Source organism: Notolepis coatsorum (assembly GCF_963971535.1).
Source record: "Notolepis coatsorum genome assembly, chromosome: 14".
Lineage (NCBI taxonomy): Eukaryota > Metazoa > Chordata > Actinopteri > Aulopiformes > Paralepididae > Notolepis > Notolepis coatsorum.
Genome location: NC_140178.1, coordinates 13,717,543 through 13,744,595, shown reverse-complemented (window position 1 = coordinate 13,744,595; position 27,053 = coordinate 13,717,543). Strand labels below are relative to the sequence as shown.

At 42.9% G+C, this 27,053-nt stretch overlaps 2 protein-coding genes across 2 annotated transcripts in view; both read right to left on the bottom strand.

The window, feature by feature from the left end:
* Window positions 1-1,231: 1,231 nt before the first annotated feature.
* Window positions 1,232-12,142, bottom strand: lpar2a (lysophosphatidic acid receptor 2a). The gene is made up of 4 exons (XM_084328390.1): window positions 12,011-12,142; window positions 8,088-8,855; window positions 4,745-5,013; window positions 1,232-2,642 (listed from the first exon to the last, which is right to left on the bottom strand). Exons 2-4 carry the CDS (start codon window positions 8,845-8,847, stop codon window positions 2,553-2,555), a joined length of 1,119 nt encoding a protein of 372 aa, XP_084184516.1. The 5' UTR covers window positions 8,848-8,855; window positions 12,011-12,142; the 3' UTR covers window positions 1,232-2,552.
* An 8,516-nt stretch (window positions 12,143-20,658) lies between these two features.
* Window positions 20,659-27,053, bottom strand: part of brd4 (bromodomain containing 4) — a 76,707-nt gene continuing 70,312 nt past the window's right edge. Inside the window, 2 exon segments of the mRNA XM_084329440.1 lie at window positions 20,659-20,822; window positions 26,332-26,686. Coding sequence (XP_084185566.1) covers window positions 20,754-20,822; window positions 26,332-26,686 — 424 coding nt within the window. The 3' untranslated portion in view covers window positions 20,659-20,753.

Genomic DNA, 27,053 nt, shown 5'->3' with positions numbered 1-27,053 from the left:
CCCAGTCAGAGCGCTGGGTCGCCCGCAGTGCTCCTGGAGCAGTTTTGGGGTTCAATACCCTGCTCAAGGGCACTTAGACAGGATGGTGTGCACCGTAGATGTAATACCAGCTCACAGCTGGAATACACCCTCCCGTCCGTGGCGGGGATCGAACGAGCGACCTTTTTGGTTACTGGCCCGGCCTCTCTACCTCGAGGCCATCCTGCCTCCCACGTCTCACTGACACAGGGCCCTGATCAGCCCTCGACTTCCACACATTTACAACAACCTGGATTTCTCCAAGGGGATTAATAAATTAACACCCGACTCGCCTTACATACAAAAGAGCCACGGAAAAATGTGTTCACCTCCTTTACTTTCAATAAGGAGGAATTGCCACAAAGACTTGTTAGGAAAGTCTGGCCTCTGAAGCCACAATGAAATGGCTGCTGGAGATGACGCTCCTTTTAATTACAGATACTTTTTTTTTACTGTCTCTTCCAATAGGGAAGAAACTAGCAGCAGAATGTATAGTTGAACAACAGCGATCATTCATCACGTTTATTTAAAGCCAGAGGAACTGGACTTGCTCACACGTTGATGAATCGCATAGTGGTTAAGACCCCCGCCTGCAGAAACACATGTACAGAGATGGTGTAGTCACTGTAGTGGTTAAGACCCCCGCCTGCAGAAACACATGTACAGAGATGGTGTAGTCACTGTAGTGGTTAAGACCCCCGCCTGCAGAAACACATGTACAGAGATGGTGTAGTCACTGTAGTGGTTAAGACCCCCGCCTGCAGAAACACATGTACAGAGATGGTGTAGTCACTGTAGTGGTTAAGACCCCCGCCTGCAGAAACACATGTACAGAGATGGTGTAGTCACTGTAGTGGTTAAGACCCCCGCCTGCAGAAACACATGTACAGAGATGGTGTAGTGGTTAAGACCGCCTGCAGAACCACATGTACAGAGATGATGTAGTGGTTAAGACCGGCTGCAGAAACACATGTACAGAGATGATGTAGTGGTTAAGACCGGCTGCAGAAACACATGTACCCCCTGCTGACTTGGCTTGAATCTCGCCTCCCCTGTCGTGTCTCCTCGATGTCTCAAAGACAAAAAACACACACACATTCCATGCGACGCTCAAGCTGCGATATCGGCGTTGACAGAAAAAAAGACAATGTCACCAGAAAACTAGATGACAAACCTTGAAGATTATATACCCAGACAATATATCTCGTCTATGTGGCGATTTAAATGTTTTATTCACAAAAAGAATAATTTCCTTACATCCTCTTCCCTTTTGAGAACATTGGGAAATGATCCCAAATCCATTTCCAACACGGTTCGTTTAGATCTCATCAGGAGAGAATCTCAAAGAGAAATGCGTACATTTTTATTCCCATCGGTCCCCAGTTATTTTTCCGACATGAATGCAATTCTTAAGTAGGACACAATGTTATGTAGAACATAACTATTCCAGTTCCGGTCCAGGACGTTTAAACAGGACCTGGTTCTGAGCCCATCTCTCCACAGCACCAAATCTGCTCATAATCCTTTTTTTTATTTTTTTTACTTTTGTTTTATTAGTATATTTGTATCCCTTCTTCTTCACCTCCTTGTATTTAGCCCTCTCTACCTCTGTCTCTTCATTTCTCCTGTATATAATCCCCACTGTTTTCAGACGTGTGAGTCTGTATCAACTCCTTTTATACCTCAACTGTAGAATTGTTCTAGAGAGTAAAACAAAAAGGAAGAATATGACAAAATTGTAGTGTTCTTATTAGAAAACTAATAAAAATGATTTAGTGTGATTTTGATTATTTTTTTCAGTATTTGTTTGTTTGATTTTAGAAGTGTATTTGTTTAAAATTTTAGCCACAAAATGCTCTTGATATTCAAATGTAATAAAAAGGAGAGATTACATCACTTTTGTGGTTTAGTATCTGTTTTGGGGTTCAATATCTTGCTCAAGGGCACTTAGGCAGGAGGGTGGGCACCAGCAACCCTTCAGTCACCAGCTCACAGCTGGAATACACCCTATCCTGTCAGGGGTGGGGATCGAACCGGCGACCTTTCGGTTACTGGCTGGCCTCTTTACCAGTCTAGGCCATCTTGAATCTTGATTGACGCTCTTGACACTGAGCGCCGGTCAACCACAGATTAACCCTTTCACTACCACACTACAGAAGGTTAACCCTTTACTATCACTACAGACGGTTAACCAAAGGGTTAACAAAAAAATCACCCTGAAATGTTTGCACCTAGCCAGAGGAATAATATCCATTTCTTTCAACATAATCATGCATCTTTATATATTTCTGTTACTTAAATACAAACACGGCAGGGAGGTAGATTAACACGGATGCCGTCTGACCCTTTTTTTTTTTTTTTTTTTTTTTTTATAAAAGGCAACACAAAAGAGCGAAACGCAAGTCCCGGATGAAAGCCGAAGCCGGTAAATACAACTGATAATCACAGCTGTGGAGGACGTGTCCGGCCAGCTCCAGGGGTTAAAGGTCATTAGTGCAATCGTGGCAGCAGCAGGCCGCTTCACACAAAGGCCGTCACAGCGCCTGCATCGTCCAACTGTCCGGCTTCTCGCTGGCGTAGACGGCCTTGTTGTCCTCCGAGCTCACCACGCAGCCGACGTTCTCCTGCGGGGACACGAACACACCGTTAGAGGATCACAGGTACCTGGAAGAGGGAACACGTGGTTCCTGATTCTGGGAACGGCAGGACGGGCCGTACGGGGAATGTAGTCGACTCGTCACAACTGCACAAAAACAACTCCTGATTTATTTTGCACGTAAATCTCGGACGCTCGTAAACGGTTTCGCTCGTTTATTAGTTTCGACAGTTGACCCGGTTTGAATATCTCCTCCCGTGATGTCATCGGAGGACACTGAATCCTTGCGTCGTGTCAGTTACACAGCTTAATGAAATTATGTAGATGGGGGGAAAAAATTATAAGGATTGCTATTTTTTATTCCATCTACATGATTTCATTGAGCTGCAATTAACAGCACAAGGACTCAGTGATGACATCACTGAAGAAGATAAATGTTTTATTGAATTGTGCCTATATCCATTTTTTCAACATTCAATTGAGAGGAATCTATCATAATATATATATATATATATCCTGCAGTTTGAACGTGGAGTGACAGAATCCAGGCGAGGGGAGATGAAAGGAGCTCCAGTAAGGGGAGGAATGTCCCGGTACGTGTCGGTACCTGGTACCACAGAACATGATCTTTTACTGCCAGCCAGGTTGTTTTCGGCACGGCTCACGGTCACTAGTGTAAAGAATGGAGATCCGAGGCCACGTTCACACTGCAGCCGAAAGTGGCCCGAATCAAGATTTTTTATTTATTTTTTGCTCACATTTGACTCCGATCTGATTCTGTCCCCCGACAGTGTGAACAGCACAAATCACATGGAATCTGATCTGTTCAATTCTGATTTGGTCCTAAATCAGCTACAGGTCTGATTTGTTTTAATTGGCCTCCACTGCATTCAACATATAAGTTAAACCATAAACTGACTTCAGTGTCCTACATGTTAAGTCCATCATGTTGTCACTGCACTGTGGTGTAAAATGGGGTTGTGAACAATTTAAAAGGTCCGTAAAAAATCTATAGGCTAAAACTGCTTCAGCGTCCAGGATACACTGCGTCTTTTGAGTTGAAATGAGACGGGCAGGTAATTTAGTTCTGTGTCCAAGGCTCTGACTGTCTGCTGCAGGAAGCGTTGGAGGTCAGGATATTTAATGTTTGATTCCCTGCAGAACTGGTTCCACTGTTATTCACTCCCCTGTCTTTCAAAGTAAGAAACCCCAGCAGGGACATTGTGGATGAAGGCGTTTGGAGAAGGTGACGGAGTCACAGACAGACTGACAGACGTCACATGGCTTCATCCACACAGCACTGTTGTTTACAAACGACAAAAGGGGGGTCTAAGGCTACGTTTACACTGTAGGCAATAGTGGCCTGAATCTTGTTTTGTTTTTTTATTTATTTTTTTACTCATGTGACTCAGATCTGATTCTTTCCTGACCGTGTGAACGGCACAAATCACATGGAATATGATCTGTTCTGATTTGGGCCACTTTCGTCCATCTTCCTTATTGTTCTTTTGCGCATGCGGGTCAGTTCAGAAGCGTGTGAGCAGTTCACACTGGAATCTGATATTGGCCACATAAAAAAAAAAATTAAACAGCCAAACAAAAAAAATATGATCTGAGGAATAAATCAGAATTGAGCACTAAAACTCACAGTGTGAACGCAGCTGAAGGAGACAGCATTATGAAGTTGATATCTTCAACTCATATAATGCTGTATATACCGTGTATATATATATATATATATATATATATATATATAAATATATATATATATCCACATCTGTATGTACATGCATGCACATAATCCTTTTTACATATCTGAAGATACTATATCTATACATATCCATTACCTACTCTTACTAGTTACGCTGTCTTTATACCTGTACCACTGTACATATTAATACTACAACTCTGTACATACATCTCATTAGCACTATTACTCAGTAGTACTAATGTATATATGTTATACCCAGTTTAATCACATTGTATATCACTATTGCACTTTACCGTTTACATTTGCACTCTGGTTGGATGCCAAATTTATTTTCGTTGTACTGTACTTGTGCTGTATGATGACAACAACACATTAGAATCTAATCTCTCGAAGCCCTATGTGTTGTTTACTGCAGGTACCTCAGAGTGCGGTGAGTCAACCTGGCCAGGAGAGGGCGCCCTCTGCTGGTCAATAGCGCTCTTCTTGCCACACAGGCAGCACAGGATCCACCGGAAGGTCCTCCTCATCTCCGCGTCCCGCAGCGTGTAGATGACGGGGTTGACCAGGGAGTTGCACTCGGCGATCACCAAGCAGTACTTCTCGTAGGCGTGCGCGTGGCTGTCTTTACCGAGCACCCCGTCTAGCAGCAAGGTCATCAGCCCAGGAGTCCAGCAGATCACAAACGCTCCTGTGGAGGACGTGTTCAAAGTTACTGATGAAAACAACTGAACCGTGTAAAAGTGTTGGGATTTAGTGACGTCACACTGGTTCTTCTTCCTCTGTGTTGGACTGCATTTATACAACAGCTTTTATCCAAAGCGCTTTACAACTTGTTCCTCACATTCACACACCGATGGCGGAGGCGACCGTGCCAAGGTGCCAACCTGCTCATCGGGAGCAGTTAGGGGATAAGTGTCTTGCTCAAGGACACTTGGAGACACGTTGTCGGGAGGAGCTGGAATCGAACCGGGAACCTTCCGATTACCAGACAACCAGGGGGGGCGACAGAGGCTCGGGAGGTAGAGCAGTCGTCGGGGTAATCCGGAGGTTCCCGGTTCGATTCCCGCTCCTCCTGAGCAGCGTGTCGGAAGTGTCCTTGAGCAAGAGACACTTAACCCCCTAATTGCTCCCAATGAGCAGGTCAGCACCTTGCATGGTCGCCGCCGCCATCGGTGTGTGAATGTGAGGAACAAATTGTAAATGTATATAAATGCAGCCATTTACCATTCTACCCCCTGAGCCACTGTCGCTTTTGTAATTCAAATCAAACAATGATTGTGAGGTCAAACTTCTGAATATCTCTTTTCATTTCATGTATTCTTTTGGAATACATGTTGAACTACTCTATTAGAACAATACCATGCGTGTCAGGTATCCCACTTTCAAGTCGGTACTATTGGGAGTCTTGGGACAACTGACTGACTATTCTCTTTTCAAAATTGCTTTAATTCCGTCTCTCATGCTAACAAATCCAAGACCAGAGCGGCTGTTAACGGGACTTGATGACATCATAGGGTCATCATAGGGTCTATGATGGACTCTCCCATCAGAATGCTCAAACAATGCTGGGATGGACAACCACAGACTGGTGGTGTTTAAAGTCCAATCCCTGTGGTTTCAAAGTCATCACCTAAAGTCACCACACAGATGTCATGCAACAGCCAATCAGTGAGTGTTTCATGTCCAATTTGGCTATAGAAGTCAATGGAGGGAAAAACAGACTAGGAACAACTGGAACCTCCTTTCCACACGTGCCACAGCCTGGGCCTCAGACTGACAGCAGACTGACCGCAGACTGAGTGATTCCAGGTGACCAATGTTATATTCACACTTCAAAAAGGATGTACAAACTGAACGTCATTCTGTCCAAATTCTATTTCAAAACTTCATCAGTAGGGTTTGAATGTCACCTCACTTAAAAAACATTATGTACATATTAACGAATGGAACTAAATGTCTTGTAAATGAATACATATCCCTTACCTACTCTCACTAGTTACAATGCTGGCCAGTATGTCTTACTGCCATACTGGTAGTACGTCTTTATACCTGTATCACTGTACATATTAATACTACTCTGTATACATCTGATAGCACCATTACTCAGTAGTACTAATTAATATATTTTATACCCAGTTATATCACCTGTACATTGTATATTACTATCACACTTTACTGTTACATTTGCACTGTGGTTGGATGCCAAACCTATTTTCGTTGTACTGTACTTGTGCTGTATGATGACGACAATACATTGTATTGTACATCATACAATTAGATTAAATACAGTATTAATCTAATCTAATACTGTATACACGTACACAGCATATAATATGTGTAGCCTATCTACTGTAATGCCAGTAGGCCGTTCAGTATGTTTCCGGGGCAGCGATGAAGCAATACTGGTTGATATCATGTTGACGATCTGTCCTCTGCGTTTTGCTATCCGTCCATCTGTCGACGGTTGTTTTGAGGAGAATCCTCTACCTTCAGCGAGGCGTGACCCGTGAGCAACAGGACAGGCATGTGTGGGATTAAACTAATTTATTATGATCGTCAGTGTGTGTGGCAACTCCAGTGTGTGACACTCCAGTGTGACGGTTCCTAACCTCGCCGGCCTCTTAAGCCCTGCGTGTGGAAACATTCCGCGACAGATTACGAAGACAACGTCTGACACAAACGAGGTTAGAGTTGACAAACTGGTTTACAAGACAGGAAGTGAGGCTATACCCAGTCGGATAAGTTTGAGCACGTCGCCACGCCGCTTGTCGAACGCGGCCTGACCTTACGAGTAGCGCTGCTCGTTAATGGCATGAATCATAATCATTCATATTTTTATTGGGTGTGTTGAAATCACGATTACCAGACACGAACACTCATCACTCACATGACGATGAGTGGATTAGGATTTTGTTTGTTACCTTTCTTCTCGACCAAAGGCTGCCTTTCTGTCATCTTCTACAAGTTACCAACACAAGCTGAAACTACTGTTTGGGGGCTTAGAGGGCTTGGGGGGGGGTGTAGAGCGCACCGCTGTGAAGGAAGGGTGCACTGCACTTACAACACGAGACAAGATGAGAGCAACGCGGCATGCGGCACAATAATCGTTTCATCTCGATTATCTTGTTTTCATGATCGTCTGAAGCAAACATCGTGATTGAAACCGAATGAATGGCCCCCAGTCCCCAGTCTCCCCCCCCCAGCCCCCCGGTCATGAGGACAGCGACGACTGACACGTGTTACGTTGGACCTTCATCCCTGGTCTCTAGTAACCAGAACGATCTTTAAGAAACAAAAACCTTTCTCAAACGTAACCCTTACATTCCTTTTGACATTACTCTAGAGAGCAGCGGTTCTCAAAACTACTTGTGACCCAAAGTGGGGTCGTGGGTAGGTGACAGTGCATTGGCAAGTACATTTTTTTTTAAATAAAATAAAAAATATTAATAATCGTAATGTTCTGGCAACATATTTTGGTTAAATATGCCTCGTTTTATAAATGTGTATTGATAACATAGTGCTGTAATAAAATGTTCTAATAAATATGCATGATCAAGTTCAACAACGACGTGTGCTTTTATTTTGATATTCCTTAATTCCACGTTGAAATTAAGCGTGGGGTTAAGTGTGGGGTCGCCAAAAAGATGCTAAATAAAATGGGGTCACGGTATAAAAAGGTTTGAGAACCCCTGATCTAGAGTCTTATCCACGGTAAGCCGTCGCACCACACCACACAACACCACCAGAGGACGCGCGTCTCACCCAGCACCATGAGGATGGTCTTGGTCAGGTTCACCACGGTCTGCTCGTGCCACTCCTCGTCCGCCGTGTGCCGCGCCGCCCGCCGGCTCCGGCGCCGCACGTAGACGAAGATGCGCGCGTACATCGCCACCATGACGGAGAACGTGAGCAGGTTGAGCACCGCCCAGAAGATGAGGAAGCGGCGGCTGTAGAGCGGCGCGATGGTGGAGCAGTCGTCGAGGTCGCACTCGCAGTTCCAGACCAGCGAGGGCACCAGGCCCATGGCCACGCCCGTCGCCCAGATGCAGACCACCAGCAGGATCACGCGGCGCGGGCTCATGGTGCTGTGCAGCTGCGTGGTGAGGACGGTCTGGTGGCGCTCCACCGCCACCGCCAGCAGGTTGGCCACGGAGGCCGTGAGGCTGATGTCGATGAGCGCGCCGCGGACGAACCACTGGCGCTTGGTGAGGGCGCTGGTCCACGGCCCCGTGTTCAGTATGAGGTTGGCGTAGGCCACGCCCGCGAAGGTGTCCGCCGCCGCCATGTTGCCCAGCAGGTAGTAGATGGGGTAGTGGAAGCGGCGGTTCATGAAGATGGCCGCCATCACCAGCAGGTTGGCGAGGACCACGACGAGGCAGACGGTGAGGCCGAGGCCCAGGACCAGCCGGTCCCGCTTGGACCAGCTGGCGCTGATCCTCTTGCCCACCAGCTGGTAGAAGAAGGTCACGTTGTGGCTGAGGTCACAGGCGCTGGAGCCGCTGCCACTGCTGCCGTCCTCCATGACCACGGCTGGAGGGGGAGGGGAGACGTGGTGAGACACGACCACAACAACAACACAGAGAGACCAACAACACAGAGAGACCAGAGACAACAACACAGAGAGACCAGAGACAACAACACAGAGAGACCAGAGACAACAACACAGAGAGACCAACAACACAGAGACCAGAGACAACAACACAGAGAGACCAGAGACAACAACACAGAGAGACCAGAGACAACAACACAGAGAGACCAACAACACAGAGAGACCAGAGACAACAACACAGAGAGACCAGAGACAACAACACAGAGAGACCAGAGACAACAACACAGAGAGACCAGAGACAACAACACAGAGAGACCAACAACACAGAGAGACCAGAGACAACAACACAGAGAGACCAGAGACAACAACACAGAGAGACCAACAACACAGAGAGACCAGAGACAACAACACAGAGAGACCAGAGACAACAACACAGAGAGACCAGAGACAACAACACAGAGAGACCAGAGACAACAACACAGAGAGACCAGAGACAACAACACAGAGAGACCAACAACACAGAGAGACCAGAGACAACAACACAGAGAGACCAGAGACAACAACACAGAGAGACCAGAGACAACAACACAGAGAGACCAGAGACAACAACACAGAGACCAGAGACAACAACACAGAGAGACCAGAGACAACAACACAGAGAGACCAGAGACAACAACACAGAGAGACCAGAGACAACAACACAGAGAGACAACAACAACAACAACAACAACAACACAGAGAGACCAGGGCCCTGTTTCTTGTACCTGGATAACTGAGTTAGCCGGATAACTTTAACTGGATAACTGGGTTAGCCGGACTTTCCGGTTTCATGTACGTGGATTTTCCAAATCACCATGACAACATATCCAAAAGTTTGAGCCTGGTCGAAAGCAGAGTTCAAGTTCAACTTAGCCTGAACCATCGCCACGCCCCCGCAAAGAAGTGACGGCCCATTTCCTGAAACTATTCCCACAGTCTACGATCTGCATTATACCATTCTGAATTACGTTCTTGTGCTCCATTCTTCCAGAGGGGGCTTTTGAAATGTAAAATAGACCCAAAATGCTGATACTAAATTCACTTTGTCCTAAATGATGCACGTTATATATACCGTGGCGACGGTGGCGCTCGCTCGTGCGATGTACACATTATGTGGTTATTTTAATTGTAACTGGGATTAAGATGTCTGATGAGATGCGCTGTTTGACGGATTTGAGAAATTGAATGAGCCGTTGACGTCACATTAATGAATGAGGATAAAGAGATAAACTTCATTCATAACAAAGGATATTCTAAACACGGGTCTCTCGTTCATTAATGTATAAACAATGAATTTATCCAATCTGGCACAGTGGTCCAGCGGTAGTGCTCAAGCCTGCCAACCCAGCGACCGGGGTTCAAAATCCGGTCTTTCCAATATGATTTTTTTGAATATAATATTAATGATTATACGCCAAAGTAGCCTGGTTTTAAGTTAAAATATTATAAATCTACATGCATTGAGGATGTCATTCTTTATATAGCTCTCAACGTGCACCAAATTGAATTATTCCTATATTGCAAAAAGAAGGAGACGACTAGGGTCTTGAACCCCGGTCGTCTGTGTGAAAGTCAAAAGAACAACCCGTTAGACCACATTGGAGATAAGTTAAAGATTGACTATACATCAATCAATGGGTAAGAGAGCCGTATCGTAATTCTGTATAACAGTTAACTAATTATTTTCGCTAGCAAGATCTCATTTGATTATTCAATCCAGCAGGCAAGTTTAAAGAAATATAATCTGATTGATTGAGGTAATGAGGGACTTAAAATTAGCCTATAGATAACGCATTTAACTTGTCGGCGAGGCGATTGAGCCGTACTGCAATATGTTAATAAAGTTTTAAATCAATTAATCAATCAATGCCGCTAGAGAATCAGGATTTCTGCGATAGACACCTGCTGTCTTCTCAGCTGAGGCGGGCGCGCGCACTGATCCTGAGAATCAAGTCTGGCTTGAGTTAACGAGACTGAATCCACCTTCTTGGAACAGGAAAATCCCGGCTTCAAACATCGGGTTAACTGAAGCTGGATAATGACATCTTGATCGACTTAGTTGAACCACGTACAAGAAACAGGGCCCAGAGACAACAACACAGAGAGACAACAACAACAACACAGAGAGACCAGAGACAACAACACAGAGAGACAACAACAACACAGAGAGACAACAACACAGAGAGACAACAACAACAACAACAACAACAACACAGAGAGACCAGAGACAACAACACAGAGACCAGAGACAACAGGTGTACAGTCCCCCCCCCCCCACCCCACCCACCCAACCTCCTCCAATGTACAGTTTCTACGTCAAATGTATATACTCTCTTTTCTGGACTATTTTTGTATCACAAACAGTACTGTATTTGCAAATCTGATATGTCATAAATGTATAGATGTAGCAGTACTGTCTATCTGTATGTCATATATGTTATGATGAATTGAAAATGGGGGACCCTGATGTAAACAAGACGAAAGTCTTTCTCTGGTCTGCATCCCCTTAACAATTGTGTGTATTGAGCCGTACTGTATTGTACCCATTCTGCAATCTGTTAATAAAATTTCAATCAATCAATCAAACAAGTTACATTTTGGTCAAACAGGAACCAGGGCAACACATCTTGAATTGATGTGTTCCAAATAAACTCCAGGAGGAAGATTGTCAGGCATGAATAAAACTATTTTAACTTTCGTATTAAATAAGTGTGGGCATGCCTATAAACTCAGTGATACAGTAACGAATGTTCTCTCGCAGCCAGACAGCCTTGAGTAACACATTGAGCAAAAGAGATAGATATAGGGCTCCTCTCTGATTGTTATCAGGCACATTTCAAAATATTCACTGAAAGACATTTCTTGGAAATGTGCAGAAGAAGGAACAATTACGATGACCAGTTTTTCCGGGTTTGATGATCTAATTATCCAACAGGAGAAAAAAACCACGATCCCCTCGGGCAGGTAGAGGCAGGTAGGTAGGTAGGTAGGCCTATACTTTACTATACGATTCGACAGTAGCGTCTTACAGAAGACATGAATTAATTAAACACAGTTTATCCTACCAAGACGTTATTAAAAAGCTCTGGAAACTTACCGCTGTCATAGAATGTTCTCCATCCAGACCGAACCCCTACATAAAATAACAAGTGTACCGTTTTATTATTAAAGCATAGTCTCTCTCTCTCTCTCTCTCTCTCTCTCACTGGCGTGTCGGCGTGTTGTTCATTGTGCCGCTCGTCTCCTCCTCTGAGCGACGCTCCTCACAGTGAGCTCTGCCCTCCAACTCTCTAGTGGGCGAGTCTTCTCACCTGGCTGTCAGGTGGTCCACGTGTTTCAATGTTTATTATTGAAAGTTCCGAAGGATTTTCGTAAATATCATGAGACGTCTTTATTTACACATGTTTTAATGTGAGAGTAAAAACGGAATTTGTGAAAAATATTAAATACATTTAATTTATTATTGGTATTATTATTCTGCTTGTGCGAAACCAGAGTAATCCATAGGCAGGGATGCTCTCAGAAGTACTAACTAACTACTATGATAATATGTCTATACTACTACCTACTATGATAATATGTCTATATACTCCTACCTATATGATAATATGTCTATACTACTACCTATATGATAATATGTCTACTACCTATATGATAATATGTCTATACTACTACCTAGTATAATAATATGTCTATACTATACCTACTATGATAATGTCTATACTACTGCCTATATGATAATATGTCTATACTACTACCTACTATGATGATATGTCTATACTACTACCTATATGATAATATGTCTATACTACTACCTACTATGATAATATGTCTATACTACTGCCTATATGATAATATGTCTATACTACTGCCTATATGATAATATGTCTATACTACGTACTACCTACTATGATAATATGTCTATACTACTACCTACTATGAAAATATGTCTATACTACTACCTATGATAATATGTCTATACTACTACCTATATGATAATATGTCTATACTACTACCTACTATAAAATAAGATAAGATATTCCTTTATTGAATTCTACCACTGAACCACCAATACTCTGTATTTACTTAATAAAGTTGTACTTAAGGTATATGCTTTTACATTATACTTACTTAATACGTGAATAGTTCCAAGGCAATCAAAAACGATGAGTTTAATTTAATCAAAACATAAGAACAAGTCACACAAACTCAACATATGTAAGTTAGTAGAACTTTCATAGAATATTGAGTATATCCTACTCAAATGAATTAATTATTTTGAACATGCGGTTTACAGTCTGTATCTACTTAATTATTTTAAGTTGTACTTAAGTTATGCTTTTACATTATACTTACTTAATAAGTGAATAGTTCCAAGTCAATCAAAAACGATGAGTTTAATTTACTCAAAACATAAGCACACGTCACACAAACTCAAGACATTCAAGTTAGTAGAACTTTCATAGAATATTGAGTATACCCTACTCAATCTAATAAATTATTTTGAACATGTGGGTTTACAGTGTATGATAATGTCTATACTACTACCTATATGATAATATGTCTATACTACTACCTACTATGATAATATGACTATGATAATTGACTTCAGACACAACCCCGATCATCAAGCCAGTGTAGCTAGTGTAATTCACGACGAGGACGTCCAGACTGTTGAATCGTACAAATACCTGGGAACTGTGTTTGATTGTAAACTGAAATTCAACCTAAATACAGAGTCTATTGTTAAAAAAGGTCAGCAGAGGATCTACCTACTGAGAAAGCTGAACTCTTTTAATGTTAGTGCAAAGATCCTGAGCACTTTTTATAGTTCTTTTATTGAAAGCCTCCTAACTTTTTCTTTTATCTGCTGGTTCAGTGGCCTGTCCATCAAAGATAGGAACAGCCTACAGTATATTGTGAAAGTGTGCTCCAAAATAATTGGAGTAAAACAGAGAGACCTATGTTCTCTCTGGACGGACCAGGTGGTCAAGAAGGGGACGAGCATCACAAATCAACCCCTCCATGCTCTGTCTCAGCGGTTCTCACTGTTGCCTTCTGGCCGCCGTTATGACGTCCCACCAAGTAGGACCAACCGCTACGCCAAATCTTTTGTCCCCTCGGCTATCAGACTTTTAAACACAGACAGTAGTCATTTTAAGTAGCCTTTTGCACTTGGTTGTCTGTTTTTACTTTTACTTTTATTGCTGGATTGTATCACATGGAGTGTTTCTCTTTTTATTTGCCGTGCTGTCGTTGAGATGTTTTGTTGTTTGTTTGTCTTGTTGCTAGTAAGCTGCAAATATGAATTGCCCCACGCGGGACCAATAAAGTTGTCTGAATCTGAATCTGAATCTGAATATGTCTATACTACTATGCACTCAAGTCTGTAGCACTGCCACTCAAGTTCAACACTGTTTTGACTAACAATCTCACCCTTAGCTGCCGGAGTTGTACCCTTCCTGCAGACTTGTTGTACAGAACTTGCAAGTCGCTTTGGATAAAAGCGTCAGCTAAATGACTAAATATAATGTAATGTAAAAGGCACAGACAACTAAAAGCGAAGGCAGTATGAACAAGCTGACCCCAGGTCAGATGAAATAGCCAGAAGGCGAGAATGGCCACAGCTATCTTACAAGAAAAACTGGCCACAGACAATGCAAGGGGAACAGAGTGTTTCCAGAGGGGGAAAGCCACTCTTTTCCAGTTGTAGTAAGAGATACAGGTCGACCTGTCAAAGCAGAGCTGAACGAGTGGCACATTCCTTCACAGTGCAATAAACAACACCGAACACGCGGGTAGAGAAGACCGCTTCTGTTATGAATTTGTTGTGGTTGTGATCAAGCAGAACAGTGATATCGGTACATCTGCTTGGAGAACAAAGCTGACGGGTGGGAGCATGCCTCTGTTCCCACAGCCCTATGTTCCCACAGCCCTATATGTTCCCACATTTATAAGAATTTTATTTCACAGAAAATTAGGCCCTATGGTCCCACATTTCGAAGATTTTTCTCAAATTTAGGCCCTATGTTCCCACAGTCCTATGTTCCCACATTTCCTTTTTTTCATAAATCAGTATCTGATTTGATCCCCCTTTCTAGAGATATCTTAGAAATGTGGGAACATAGGGCCGAATTTTGAGAAAAATCTTAGAAATGTGGGAACATAGGGCTGTGGCATAATTGGGCCTCATTTAGAGAGATATAGAAATGTGGGAACATAGCGCTGCTGTCGGGACAAAACCTCATAACTCCAAAAACCCAACTTTTCAGCAGATGAAAAAAACTAACACAGATTTGAGGGTGAATAGAGTTAGGAGGTTTAGACAGATCATCGGTTTAATGCGTTCCCATTGTTTAAACTTTGTAAAACCCACACACACATATGGAGGATGATCTACGGAGTTGATTTATATAATAAAAAAATAAATAAAAAAATTGAGTTATGAGGTTTTGGCCCGACAGCAGCGATAGGGCCTAATTTTGAGAGATCTTAGAAATGTGGGAACATAGGGCCTAATTTTTAGTGAAAATAATTCTTATAAATGTGGGAACATAGGGCTGTGGGAACATAGGGCTGCCCCCCTAACCCTAACTGGTCTGTTCTGAGCTCAGGAACCACACAGGAAGTGTGCTCGATAGTTTCGAGACAGAAATATAATGCGCCTCTGCGCCTCCTTCGAAGTGCTAACCACACTCCACTCCTGACTGTACTCGTCGATACACAGACCGGAAGGTACAGAGGGCTTGTTGGAACAATGATGCAGGGTTCGTAGAAACAACATGGTAAACCATTTCACTGCCACACGACAAAGGGTTAACCCTTTCACTACCACACTACAGAAGGTTAACCTTTCACTACCACACTACAGACGGTTAACCCATCTGTAGTGTGGTAGTGAAAGGGTTTTAACCTTCTGTAGTGTGGTAGTGGAAAGGGTTAAAGCTCATGTCAAAGGCCAGGGCAGGTGTACAAAATGCATGTGTAGCACAAAAGCAATAAAGGTACAGTGCACAACATGTTACATAGGTAGGTTGGTCGTTATTATTATCGTTTTGTTACATTTATTGTAAAATGGTAAATGGTGCATTTATATAGCGCTTTACAATTTGTTCGTCACATTTCACCCATTCACTCACACACTGACGGCGGAGGCAACCATGCAGCCAACCTGCTCACCAGGAGCAATTATGGTGCTATATTTATGTGTCCTCTTCTCAGGTAGCGCCCACGCCTTCCTGTAGTCTCCCGAGCACCTGCTTGACTCACTCACCTGAGGTGCATCGTCATCACTCATCAAGGGGCGGGTGGATGAAGCCAGACATTCAGGGGCCTTGGCTATTATTAACCTGTTGATTCACCTTTGTTTTGGTAGCCTTTTATTTCCGTTAAGTCTGCCAACCGGGTGAAGTTGGTTGTGTCTACCACTGTTAGATCTGTGTTGCTATGCCTCGTTTAGTTTTCACTCAGTTAGTAGATTGGAGTTATTGTTTGTTAGTTGTTTATCCCTCGTCTTGCTTTGCCGTTTGTGGTTTTATTATTCCTCGTTTGTTTACGGGTACCATTCAAATACTTCCGTCACGTCCGGTCGGAGCTGCCCTCCTTCCTGTGAGAGAACGGCGACGTGACCCATGACCTCCAGCGCAGCGAGGACCCAGAGGCGGCCGAGGATCTGCCGGTTGCTGAGCCCCACCCGAAGATCGCTCCCATGTTCCGGTGGGGCGACAGTGGCTCAGGAGGTAGAGCGGTCGTCTGGTAATCAGAAGGTTCCAGGATAAATTCCAGCTCCTCCTGGCAGCGTGTCAGTGTCCTTGAGCAGGACACTTAACCCCCTAACTGCTCCTGATGAGCAGGTTGGCACCTTGCATGGCCGTCTGTTTTTATTTATAGTTTCCTTGTTATAGGAAGCTGGTATTGACGTGATGAACCTTCCTTCTTTTAGTTTCCTTGTTATAGGAAGCTGGTGTTCTGACCCTTCCTTCTTTTAGTTTCCTTGACGACCCTTCCTTTTATAGTTTCCTTGTTATAGAACACTGGTATTCTGAAGTGACGACCCTTCCTTCTTTTAGTTTCCTTGTTATAGAAGTAACGCTGGTATTCTGATGTGATGACCCTTCCTTCTTTTAGTTTCCTTGTTATAGAAGTAACGCTGGTATTCTGATGTGATGACCCTTCCTTCTTTTATAGTTTCCTTGTTCTAGAACGCTGGTATTCTGACGTGATGACCCTTCCTTTTTTTTTTTTTTAGTTTCCTTGTTTTAAAGGATGCTGGTATTCTGACGTTACGACCCTTCCTTCTTTTATAGTTCCCTTGTTATAGAATGTTGGTATTCTGACGTTACGACCCTTCCTTCTTTTATAGTTCCCTTGTTATAGAATGTTGGTATTCTGATGTGATGACCCTTCCTTCTTTTATAGTTTCCTTGACGACCCTTCCTTCTTTTATGGTTTCATTGACGACCCCCCTTCCTTCTTTTATAGTTTCCTTGTTATAGAATGTTGGTATTCTGACATGACGACCCTCCCTTCTTTTATAGTTTCCTACCCTTCCTTATTTGATAGTTTCCTTGTTATAGGAAGCTGGTATTCTGATGTCATGACCCTTCCTTCTTTTATAGTTTCCTTGCCGACCCTTCCTTCTTTTAGTTTCCTTGTTATAGAATGCTGGTATTCTGACGTGACAAAACTTCCTTCTTTTATAGTTTCCTTGACGACACTTCCTTTTTATAGTTTCCTTGGATCAAGCGTAGTTTCTATCCTTCAGTCGACTGAAACAAAACAACCCACACAGCGTTTGGTTTTATTTTTTGTTTATTTTTTTTAATTTTTCTATAAAAGAGATGAGTTTATTCCATGATCATAACAGATTGAATCATAGACCTCGATAGACCACTCACATACCAAACGATAAATCGAGGAAAATGTTTTTAACACAAACCCCCAAAAAAACAACAAAATGTAACACAAAATAAAATACCTGAATAAAGCAAACTCCTGGGCTGAGCTGCGGGTTCAGCACATTCTCTGTGGGGCACATGGCACGTTATGTCTAACCATTTCGTGTGTGTGGGGGGGGGGGGGGGGGGTGAAAAGAAATAAACAAAACAAAACTTTAAAAAGGCGTAAAGGAATGAAGTTTTCTTTCTCTTACCTTTTCGGGAAAAACCAGTCTAATAATAAAAATTATATATATTCATATATGGACTTCATAGAAAAAAAAGGTGACTTAAGCTGAGAAAGGTCTCTTGAAGCACGGTCTCCTCTTTAAGCACTGCTGCTCTACGACGAGGAACATGCATCCTGCCACAGACACCAGTCAGACTCACACAGGCATCAAAATACACACACAGGCATCCAAATACACACAGGCAATCAGGCATCCAAATACACACACACAGGCATCCAAATACACACACGCAGGCAATCAGGCATCCAAATACACACACACACACAGGCATCCAAATACACACACGCAGGCATCCAAATACACACACGCACGCACACAGGCATCCAAATACACACACACACACACTCAGACCTAGACTTACACTAAAAATGCTAATGTGGCGAACGGTGAAAACAGATCTAGCTAAAAGAAAACGTACTGATTGAAGGAAATTAGTAAAGTATTTGTCAGGTGTGAACACTCGTCATAGAAGTCCAGCTAAAACTAAATTTAAACCTGAATATTGATAATGGGTCAAATATAAAAACGTTGACTCTCCTTTTTTTCTTATTTTTTTTTCTTTACACAAACTCGTCCAAAATCTCCCTTCCTGTCGAATATTACACCCCCCTGTCCCCTGCACCCCCCCTCCCCCTCCCCAGTGTAATATAAGCCAACTAGAATCGCAATACAATACAGGCACTGGAGAAAACACCATGAGACCAGGGCAAGATCAGACTTCAACTTCAACACCCCCCCTCCCTCCCTCCATCTTTCTCGATAAACAGAATTAGAACTCACATCCACAATTATTGAACGAGAACAATGATATAAATCAAAACTGTTTTTCAAAAAATTTCCGTTTCATAATAACTTTTTGTAAATGGTTTTTTTTCTTCCATCATCATACTTATATTGTTCCAAGAGAGCGTCGTCCTCGTGAACCAGAGGACGACGACAACGTGTTTAAAACCCCATGAGAGCTCTTTCTCGGCTCTCTGCTAAAAACAAAAAGGAAAAAGAAACAGTTAAAAAAAAAAAACAAGGAAAGGTCTGGAGCTAAATTTTTAAGGAACACCGCAGTGTCCTCAGTAACATCTAGATGTAAAATTGTTCAGTGTTTTGTCTCGTCTTGTCCGCTCCTACTCGATATGGCGGGCGGCGTGCAGACGAGAGACCCTCCGGTCTCCACCAGGACGCTGCAGAGGGGGCGAGGACGATGACACTACGCTCCTCGGCTCAGTAGTGTGAATGTGCATCGGGTCGTGAGGACAGACGGACACCTTTCCACCGTGATGGGGGGGGGGGGGGGATACTACACATGACAGCGTCTGGAGTCGTCGTGAAATTATATCCCAACTTAAGCTCGGAAACAGCTGGACCTCCTCCTCCTCCTCCTCCTCCTCCCTCTCTCCGCCGGCGAGATCTCGCTCTGGTCTCTCCAGGAATCGACAGACAAAGGCAACGAGGAAAACTTCAAAGGTTCCCTCTTTTTCTGGATAAATACTAGTTTTGGAATAATGATAATGCATATATTAGGGAGTTTCTGCTAGCTACCTATACGTTTTTCGAGATGAGGAATTTAGCGTAAAAAGGTAATGGGGGTTTGTTTGGCATAGACGATGGTGGTGGAGTGTATCGGTGAGATGGTTTAAAAACAGAACGGGGAGGGGGGGGGGGGGCGGGATCCAAAAATGAAACGGGTTATAGTAGTATAAGAAAATACTTCTTTACAGTAGATACTACGTGATGAAAAAGATCTGTACGTGCTCCTAACTCCTGGCTGTTAGCAACTCCTGGCTGTTAGCGGTTGTTATTGGTTTGTTCATGTCGTCCAGGCTACAGAGCATACTGTGTCTATACAGGAAAGAGGTGTAAGGCAAACTGTACCTTCTCTGCTGAGAAATATACATGATTTACAGTATGGAAGTTTTTTTTTTTTTACTTTTAATTTTTTTTTATATTTGTATACCCCACCTGACCCTCTCCATTGCATGTGTTTGCTTCTAAAAAAAAAAAAAAAAAAAAAAAAACATTAAAAAAAGAAGAAACAAAAGACTAGCCTTCTTCGCCTCCTCAACACCTGGCAGTTTCTGGACGCCTCGACACAGTCTGTCAGTACATTATCAGAGCATTTTCATAATTATTGGGATGCCTTTCCTTTCACAATCGCTGTCCGCCCCCTGCGCTCGTACGCACGGCTCGAAGGAACGCGTGCGACGACAGTTAAGTGACAACAGAAGTTCTTTTTTTGTATTTCTTTTTTTCCTTCTCTCTCTCTCTTTATCTCTCGTCGCGTGACAGTCTGGCAAACAATGTCAAACCCCCCCCCCCTCCTCCCCTCCCCCTCCCCAGGAAATGACATCAGAAATGATGAGCGTGCGTATCTCTCTGCTTGCCACGTTCCTCTTCGGTCCACAGAGGGGGGTAGCAGAGACAGCCCTGTCCAGCTCCCCTAGGTCAGTCTCCGAAGGCCTTGCGACGTCTACACAGTCTCCTCGTCCCTCTGTGGTACATGACGGTACATGACAAATCATGATCAATCATGATGAATCGTTTCTCTTCAGAAGAAGTTCAAGTTCTCTTTTTTTTTTTTTTTTTTTCTTGTTTTGTTTTTTCCTATCTTTTTTTCTCTTTCTTTCTTTTTGCAGTCATGTTTCGGTTCCTCCCCTCCTCAAAACAGATTCTCTTCAAAGATAGCCATTAAGTCACTTTGGAAATTCATGTCGATGGTTGCCGCCATCTGGGGAGGAGGGAAGAGAGAAATATGTTAAACTTGACAACAAATATATACAATGTAAGATATAACGATAACTTTAAATTAGATTCACATTTATTGTCATCATACAGCACAAGTACAACAGCAATATACAATGTACAGGTGATTAAACTGGGTATAAAATATATAAATTAGTACTACTGAGTAATAGTGCTAATCAGATGTATGTACAGAATAGTATTAATATGTACAGTGATACAGGTATAAAGACACTATGGTAGTAAGTCATACTGGCCAGCAGCGTAACTAGCAGGTAAGGGATATGTACAGATATAGATATAGTATCTACAGATATGTAAAAATTATTATATACAGGTATGTACAGACAGATGTGGATATATACTGTATATACCTGTATATGGTAAGAATAAATATGTATATATATATAGATATACAGCATTTAACTATCAAAAGGTTTTCAAAATAATGTAAAATAATTTATAGAAAAAAATAAAGAATCAGTATTGAATCGTTTCATTTTAATTTAATCGATTCCTAAAATCCCAAGATTGATCTTTTTTTCCAGTGGATGTGTGAAGATTCTCTAACGTCACTCCCAGCGCCTCCCCTCCTGCAGACGTCTCTAGTTTGCCTCCAGTCCTGCAGACGTCTCTAGTTTGCCTTGTGCTGAGTTTCTATTTTACTGCTATGAAACTCAGTTGCCCAAATTAAATATTTTGACAACAACGGCAGGTGCGTGCTGCCATCCTGAACCCAGCGCCACCGTTCTGTAACGTCACGGTGACCAATTGCAGCCACTCTTATTGTCTGGGACCAAATACGGCCACGCCCCACTCCCAGCAAAAAGTGGGAATCTCTAGAATGGGTTTGGGGCGGCGCTGTATACGGAAGTAGCTCTCAAGGTGACGATTAGACAACACTTTTTTGTTGTCAGTAGATGGCAGCATTGGTTTAAAATTAAAGGCTGAAAATGTTGAGAACTACAACACTGCATTTCCCAAGAGCGTTAGCACAGGTCGCAGGTCACTGGGATGGGTCTATATTCTCCGACGTGATCTGAACAGCGTTAAACTATTACTGCAACCTCGGTATAGCGACCGCGAATGGCCAACTAATTATCTTAACAAAAGTGCGCTGGTAGCATTACATATGTTGTCTAAAGGGGGACATATGGTACAATTTAAGATTCTAATGATAATCGGCATATAAAGGACAAGATAAAGCATCGTTAATTTGTAAGAAACCTCAATGAAAACGGCGCAGGGTGCTATTGTTATGAAAATGTGATAGAATCCTATAAAAATGTGGACGCACTTGGCCTACGTTCCGTTACAACAAGTCAGCAGGAAGGGTACAACTCTGGCAGCTAAGGGTCAGTAACATTGTTCATCAAACAGTGTTGAACTTGAGTGCTACAACGTATAACGTATTGCATGCCAGTTAGGGTACCTTATGTGTAAGAGCCAAAGCTATATATATTTAGGTATTGCATTATATGAATGTTTAATATTGATTGGATTTAGATAGTCATTGAAACGCCATAATAGAGCATTCTAGAACATAGAATCTTCTAGAACGTTTGTGGTGATGTCGTAATAGACCTTTCTGGAACATAGTACATTCTAGAACGTTTGTGGTGATGTCATAATAGACCTTTCTGGAACATAGAACATTCTGGAACATTTGTGGTGATGTCATAATAGACTTTCTAGAACATAAAACATTCTGGAACGTTTGTGGTGATGTCATAATAGACTTTCTAGAACATAGAACATTCTAGAACCACAGTATTATTCTAGAACCACAGTAGCACATTTGGGTCCGGGCGTTTCTCAGAACGGCAAGTACGCGAGAGTTTTGTGGGATGGGAATCTGGCCGTAGGGTGTGGTAGTGAGGAGCAGGTGGAGAGGGCTAGGAAGATGAGGCACATTGGTGGGGTGGGTATAAGTAAGGTAGCGAGAGTAGGGGAGAAGAGGGAGGGGGGATGTAAGGGGGTGATAGCTGGGGTACCGGTCGAGGTTAGCGTAGTGCAGCTGGTGGAAGAGTTAAAGGGGGACGGGCGTAATGGCATAGTTAAGAGTGCAGAAAGGATGAAGAAGAGAGCAGATAGGATAGTGACGGAGAAGGTAGTGATTAAGTTTGAGGGTGGGGTTGTTCCTAGTGAGGTGTTCGTAGGGCATAGGATGTTTAGGGTTAGGGAATTTGTTCAGAGTCCTCTAAGGTGTTATAGGTGCCAGGAGTTTGGCCATATAGCTATTACGTGTAGGAAGGGGCAGAGGTGTGCTAGGTGTGGCGGGGAACATGACTATGGGAAGTGTGGAGAGGGAGTGCAGCTGTAGTTGTTGTAGTTGTGGTGGGGAGCATAGTGTAGCATTTAGGGGGTGTGAGGTGATGAAGAGGGAGGTCGCGGTTCAGAGAGTGAGAAGGGAGGGTAAGTTATCGTATGCTGAGGCGGCTAGCAGGGTAGGACAGGGAAGTCAAGATAGGGTGCAGGGGGTTGGAGAAGGGCACTTGGCAGAGAGGGTAGAGCAGGAGGATAGAGAGAGGGTAAGGGAGGAGAAATTTGGTATTGTGGCCTTCGTGGCAGGGGTAGTTAATGGTATGGCAGAGACTAAGGGTGGAACAGATAGGGTAAAGATGATTGTTAGGATAGCGGTTCAACATTTGGGAATGGAAGGTCTGAAATGGGAGGAGGTGGTCAGGAAATTGGATGAGGGGGTTGTGAGGGACCAAGCAGTCCAGAATAAGATCGCAGGGGGCAAGGAGTGTCTCGCAGAGGGGGGCTCAGACAGGAAGTAGCAGCATTAGCTGCACTCCAATGGACAATGTAGGGGATGACGGATTACAGTAGACTGCGGGAAAAGAAGAAGAAGAAGAAGAAGAAGAAGAAGAAGAAGAAGAAGAAGAAGAAGAAGAAGAAGAAGAAGAAGAAGAAGAAGAAGAAGAAGAAGAAGAAGAAGAAGAAGAAGAAGAGCTCATCAAAAGAACTGCGGAGGGCAGTAATACGCCACGATAAGTCTACACTGCCGGAAATTCAAAAGAAGAAAAAGAAGAACGGCAGTTTTGCATCTTCGACCAGACTGAACGGGCCCGAAAGGATGGACTCGACAATGGACTGAAGCCAGAAGCCAGCAAGGGGATTTACGGCTTTCACATTACGAAGGAATTTTCATGTGTCGAGTTGGCGGTGATTTTGGAGACTGGGAAAATACAGTTTTCTTACCTTGTAGTAGTACTTGTAGCTTGTATTAGTACTTGTAGCTAGTAGGAGCCACTTGTAGTAGTACTTGTATCTTGTATTAGTACTTGTGGCTAGTAGGAGCCACTTGTAGTAGTATTTGTAGTATTGACAGGAATATTTAGGAAAGTAGATTTAGGACTACTTCTGTAAAGAGAGACTTTGCAAATAAACCATTTGGATATCTTTACTTTGCACTGGAGGGGCTGTGGACATTGCTTTTCTTTATCAACGGATGTACTACTCACGAGTAAGTAATTTGACCAGTGGAGTGGATCGTCGGCCCTCACATTATGTATACTGCACCTGTGTATACTGTATACTTTAGTTTACTCATAGTATATATTCAGATTCTAAGTGTTATTGACCATATTTATTTTAATATAACTGATATAGGGCATACAGACCTGCACCTTTGATCACACTGCCTACTTATTATGCTTATATTCAGAGTTAATTATAATGTTATGTGATATTGCTTATTTTTGTCTTTACTATAATTGTATTGCCTATATTTATGTCTACTAGTATTTCTACCATCATCCTGCCCATACCTGTACCCTCCCCCATGCTGCTATGACGCCTGCATTTCCCCAAGGGATCAATAAAGGAATATATCATCATTCTCGAGTGCATAGTAGTATAGACATAATATTATTATAATTATAATATTATTAGCATAGTAGGTAGTAATATAGGCACAGTGGATTCCTTAGTAGCCAAGTGCATACTAGTAAAAGACAATACGGAGGTTAGTAAGGTTCTAGCCTGTCTCCATGCAGGGTTCCTAGAGTTTGCTAAAGTAAATTCAATGACTTTCAAGTAATTTTCCAAGCACTATTTTTCATTTTAAAGGGGTACTTTAAAATGCTGTTTTTATATATATATACAAAAATCTAATCCTATATTTATGGTTTAAAACCAATTTTTCACAATTAGTTACACTTTAAAAAAAAATGTAATGTCTTGATTCAGAAAATCTAATGGATGAACAAAACGTTCAATGCGAATGGCACGGTTGATTTGAATTACAACGACATTTACATTTAATCATTTAGCTGACACTTTTATCCAAAGTGACTTACAAGTTCTGTACGACAGGTCATCAGGAAGGGCACAACTCTATCAGCTGAGTAACAAAGCACCTTGTTAAAAAATTGGCTGTTTTCAAGGAATTCCAGGCCTCGAATTTCTTTTGTAAAAAAAAATCAAGCACTTTAACCCATTTAGACCTAAAAATGCCTATTAAAACCTATGCAATTATTCTACACAATCTCTTAAAACCTGAGGGTTTTTTGGAAAGATTTTCAGAATTGTCAATCTTCACTAAAACCTTTTATATCTCAGCCTCTGGAGCAGGTAGAAACATGAAATGAAAACCATTTGATAGATTACAACTTGGGCTTTTATTTGAACATCATTAATTTACTATAATGTGCTTTGACATTTATAAAAAAAAATCTATAAACAGCAACAAATATAAAATACTAAATATAAGATACTGCCACCTAGCATGATTCGGCCGACATTGCAATCTCGATGTCTCAGAATGAGTCCCAATGATACACGAGGTCTGCGAGACTGTATAGAATATTAAAATCAAATAAAAGAAAAATTATGAAAACTATCGAAAACCCGAGATTTCTCTGGTTCTAGCGCTCAACCGCTGGCGAGATAGCCAGAGAAATGTCGGGTCTGGCGCTGAAAGTGTTAATAAAATAAAAAATAATAATAATTAAAATCCCAAAGCATTCTCCCACATGTATTTCAGCGAATCACAGCGCTTTTCATTACTCGCATACCTTGAAAATGGCGACACTGTCTGAAATGACCTAGACGTTGCATCAGGTCTTAAAGCTAAATACACGCACATGTAGCATCCAGCCTTAAAGGTATAAACACACACACGCAGCAGCATCCGGTCTAAATGGGGAAAACTCCAACATTTTGGGAAATTAGCTTATTTGCCATCTACCCTGGAGTTAGACAAGAAGATACATAATTTTTTCTTCTCTGTGCATGCAGTAGGAGTAGGAAGACGTTGGGAACTAGGCTAATGGAGGAACCTACTTCCAGTGACTGACGCTAAGCTAGGCTAACGGTGCGCGTCTTCCTACTCCTACTGCATGCACAGAGAAGAAAAAGGTATCTTGTTGTCTAACTCCAGGGTAGATGGCAAATAGACAAATAAGCTACTTTCCCAAAATGTTGGGAGTGTTCCTTTAAGCACTTCAAGGACCTTGTGCGAACCCCGTCCGTGGTAACCAACTCACCGCCTCTCTCCTCCGCCTCTCCTGCTCGCGGCGCCGCGCCAGCTCCCTCTGGTCCAGTGCGCTCTGCGAGGGCTGGGGCGGGGTGTGGGGCTGGGGCGGCGGCTGGACCGCGGCAGGCTGGGGCTCCCTGTGTGAGGGCTGGGTCTGGGCCTGTTGCTGCTGCTGCTGCTGCTGCTGCTGCTGTTGCTGCTGCTGCTGCTGCTGTTGTTGTTGCTGCTGATGCTGCTGCTGCTGCTGCTGCTGAGACGGGGCCTGGCTGTGCTGCTGCTGCTGGTGCTGCTCCGCCCGCCTGCGAGGCTCGTCCTGCACCCGCCTGCTGCTGGGCTCCATCACCACCTCGTCATCGTCCCGGCCCCTGAGAAGAGACAGCAGACACAGAGGTCACGACCCCTCCCGTCTAGATGTTCTTTTGTACTTAATGTCAATTATCTGCTCATTCATTTTATACCAATTGGTATGTGTCTATGTCTATTTTGTGAAGCACTTTGTGCTGCAATTCTTGTATGAAAGGTGCTATACAAATAAAGTGTATTATTATTACTTGCTATTATCAAAACATGGCAAGAGGTGAACAGCTGTAAGACACGTTGAGATACAACGCAAAACTAAATTCAAGCTGTCCCTACCCATCACAACCTATCACAACCTATCCCTAGGCTGTTGTCACAGGTGACCAGAACTCAGCTGTAATCAATTCTAGGATGAAAATGATTAGTGTTAAA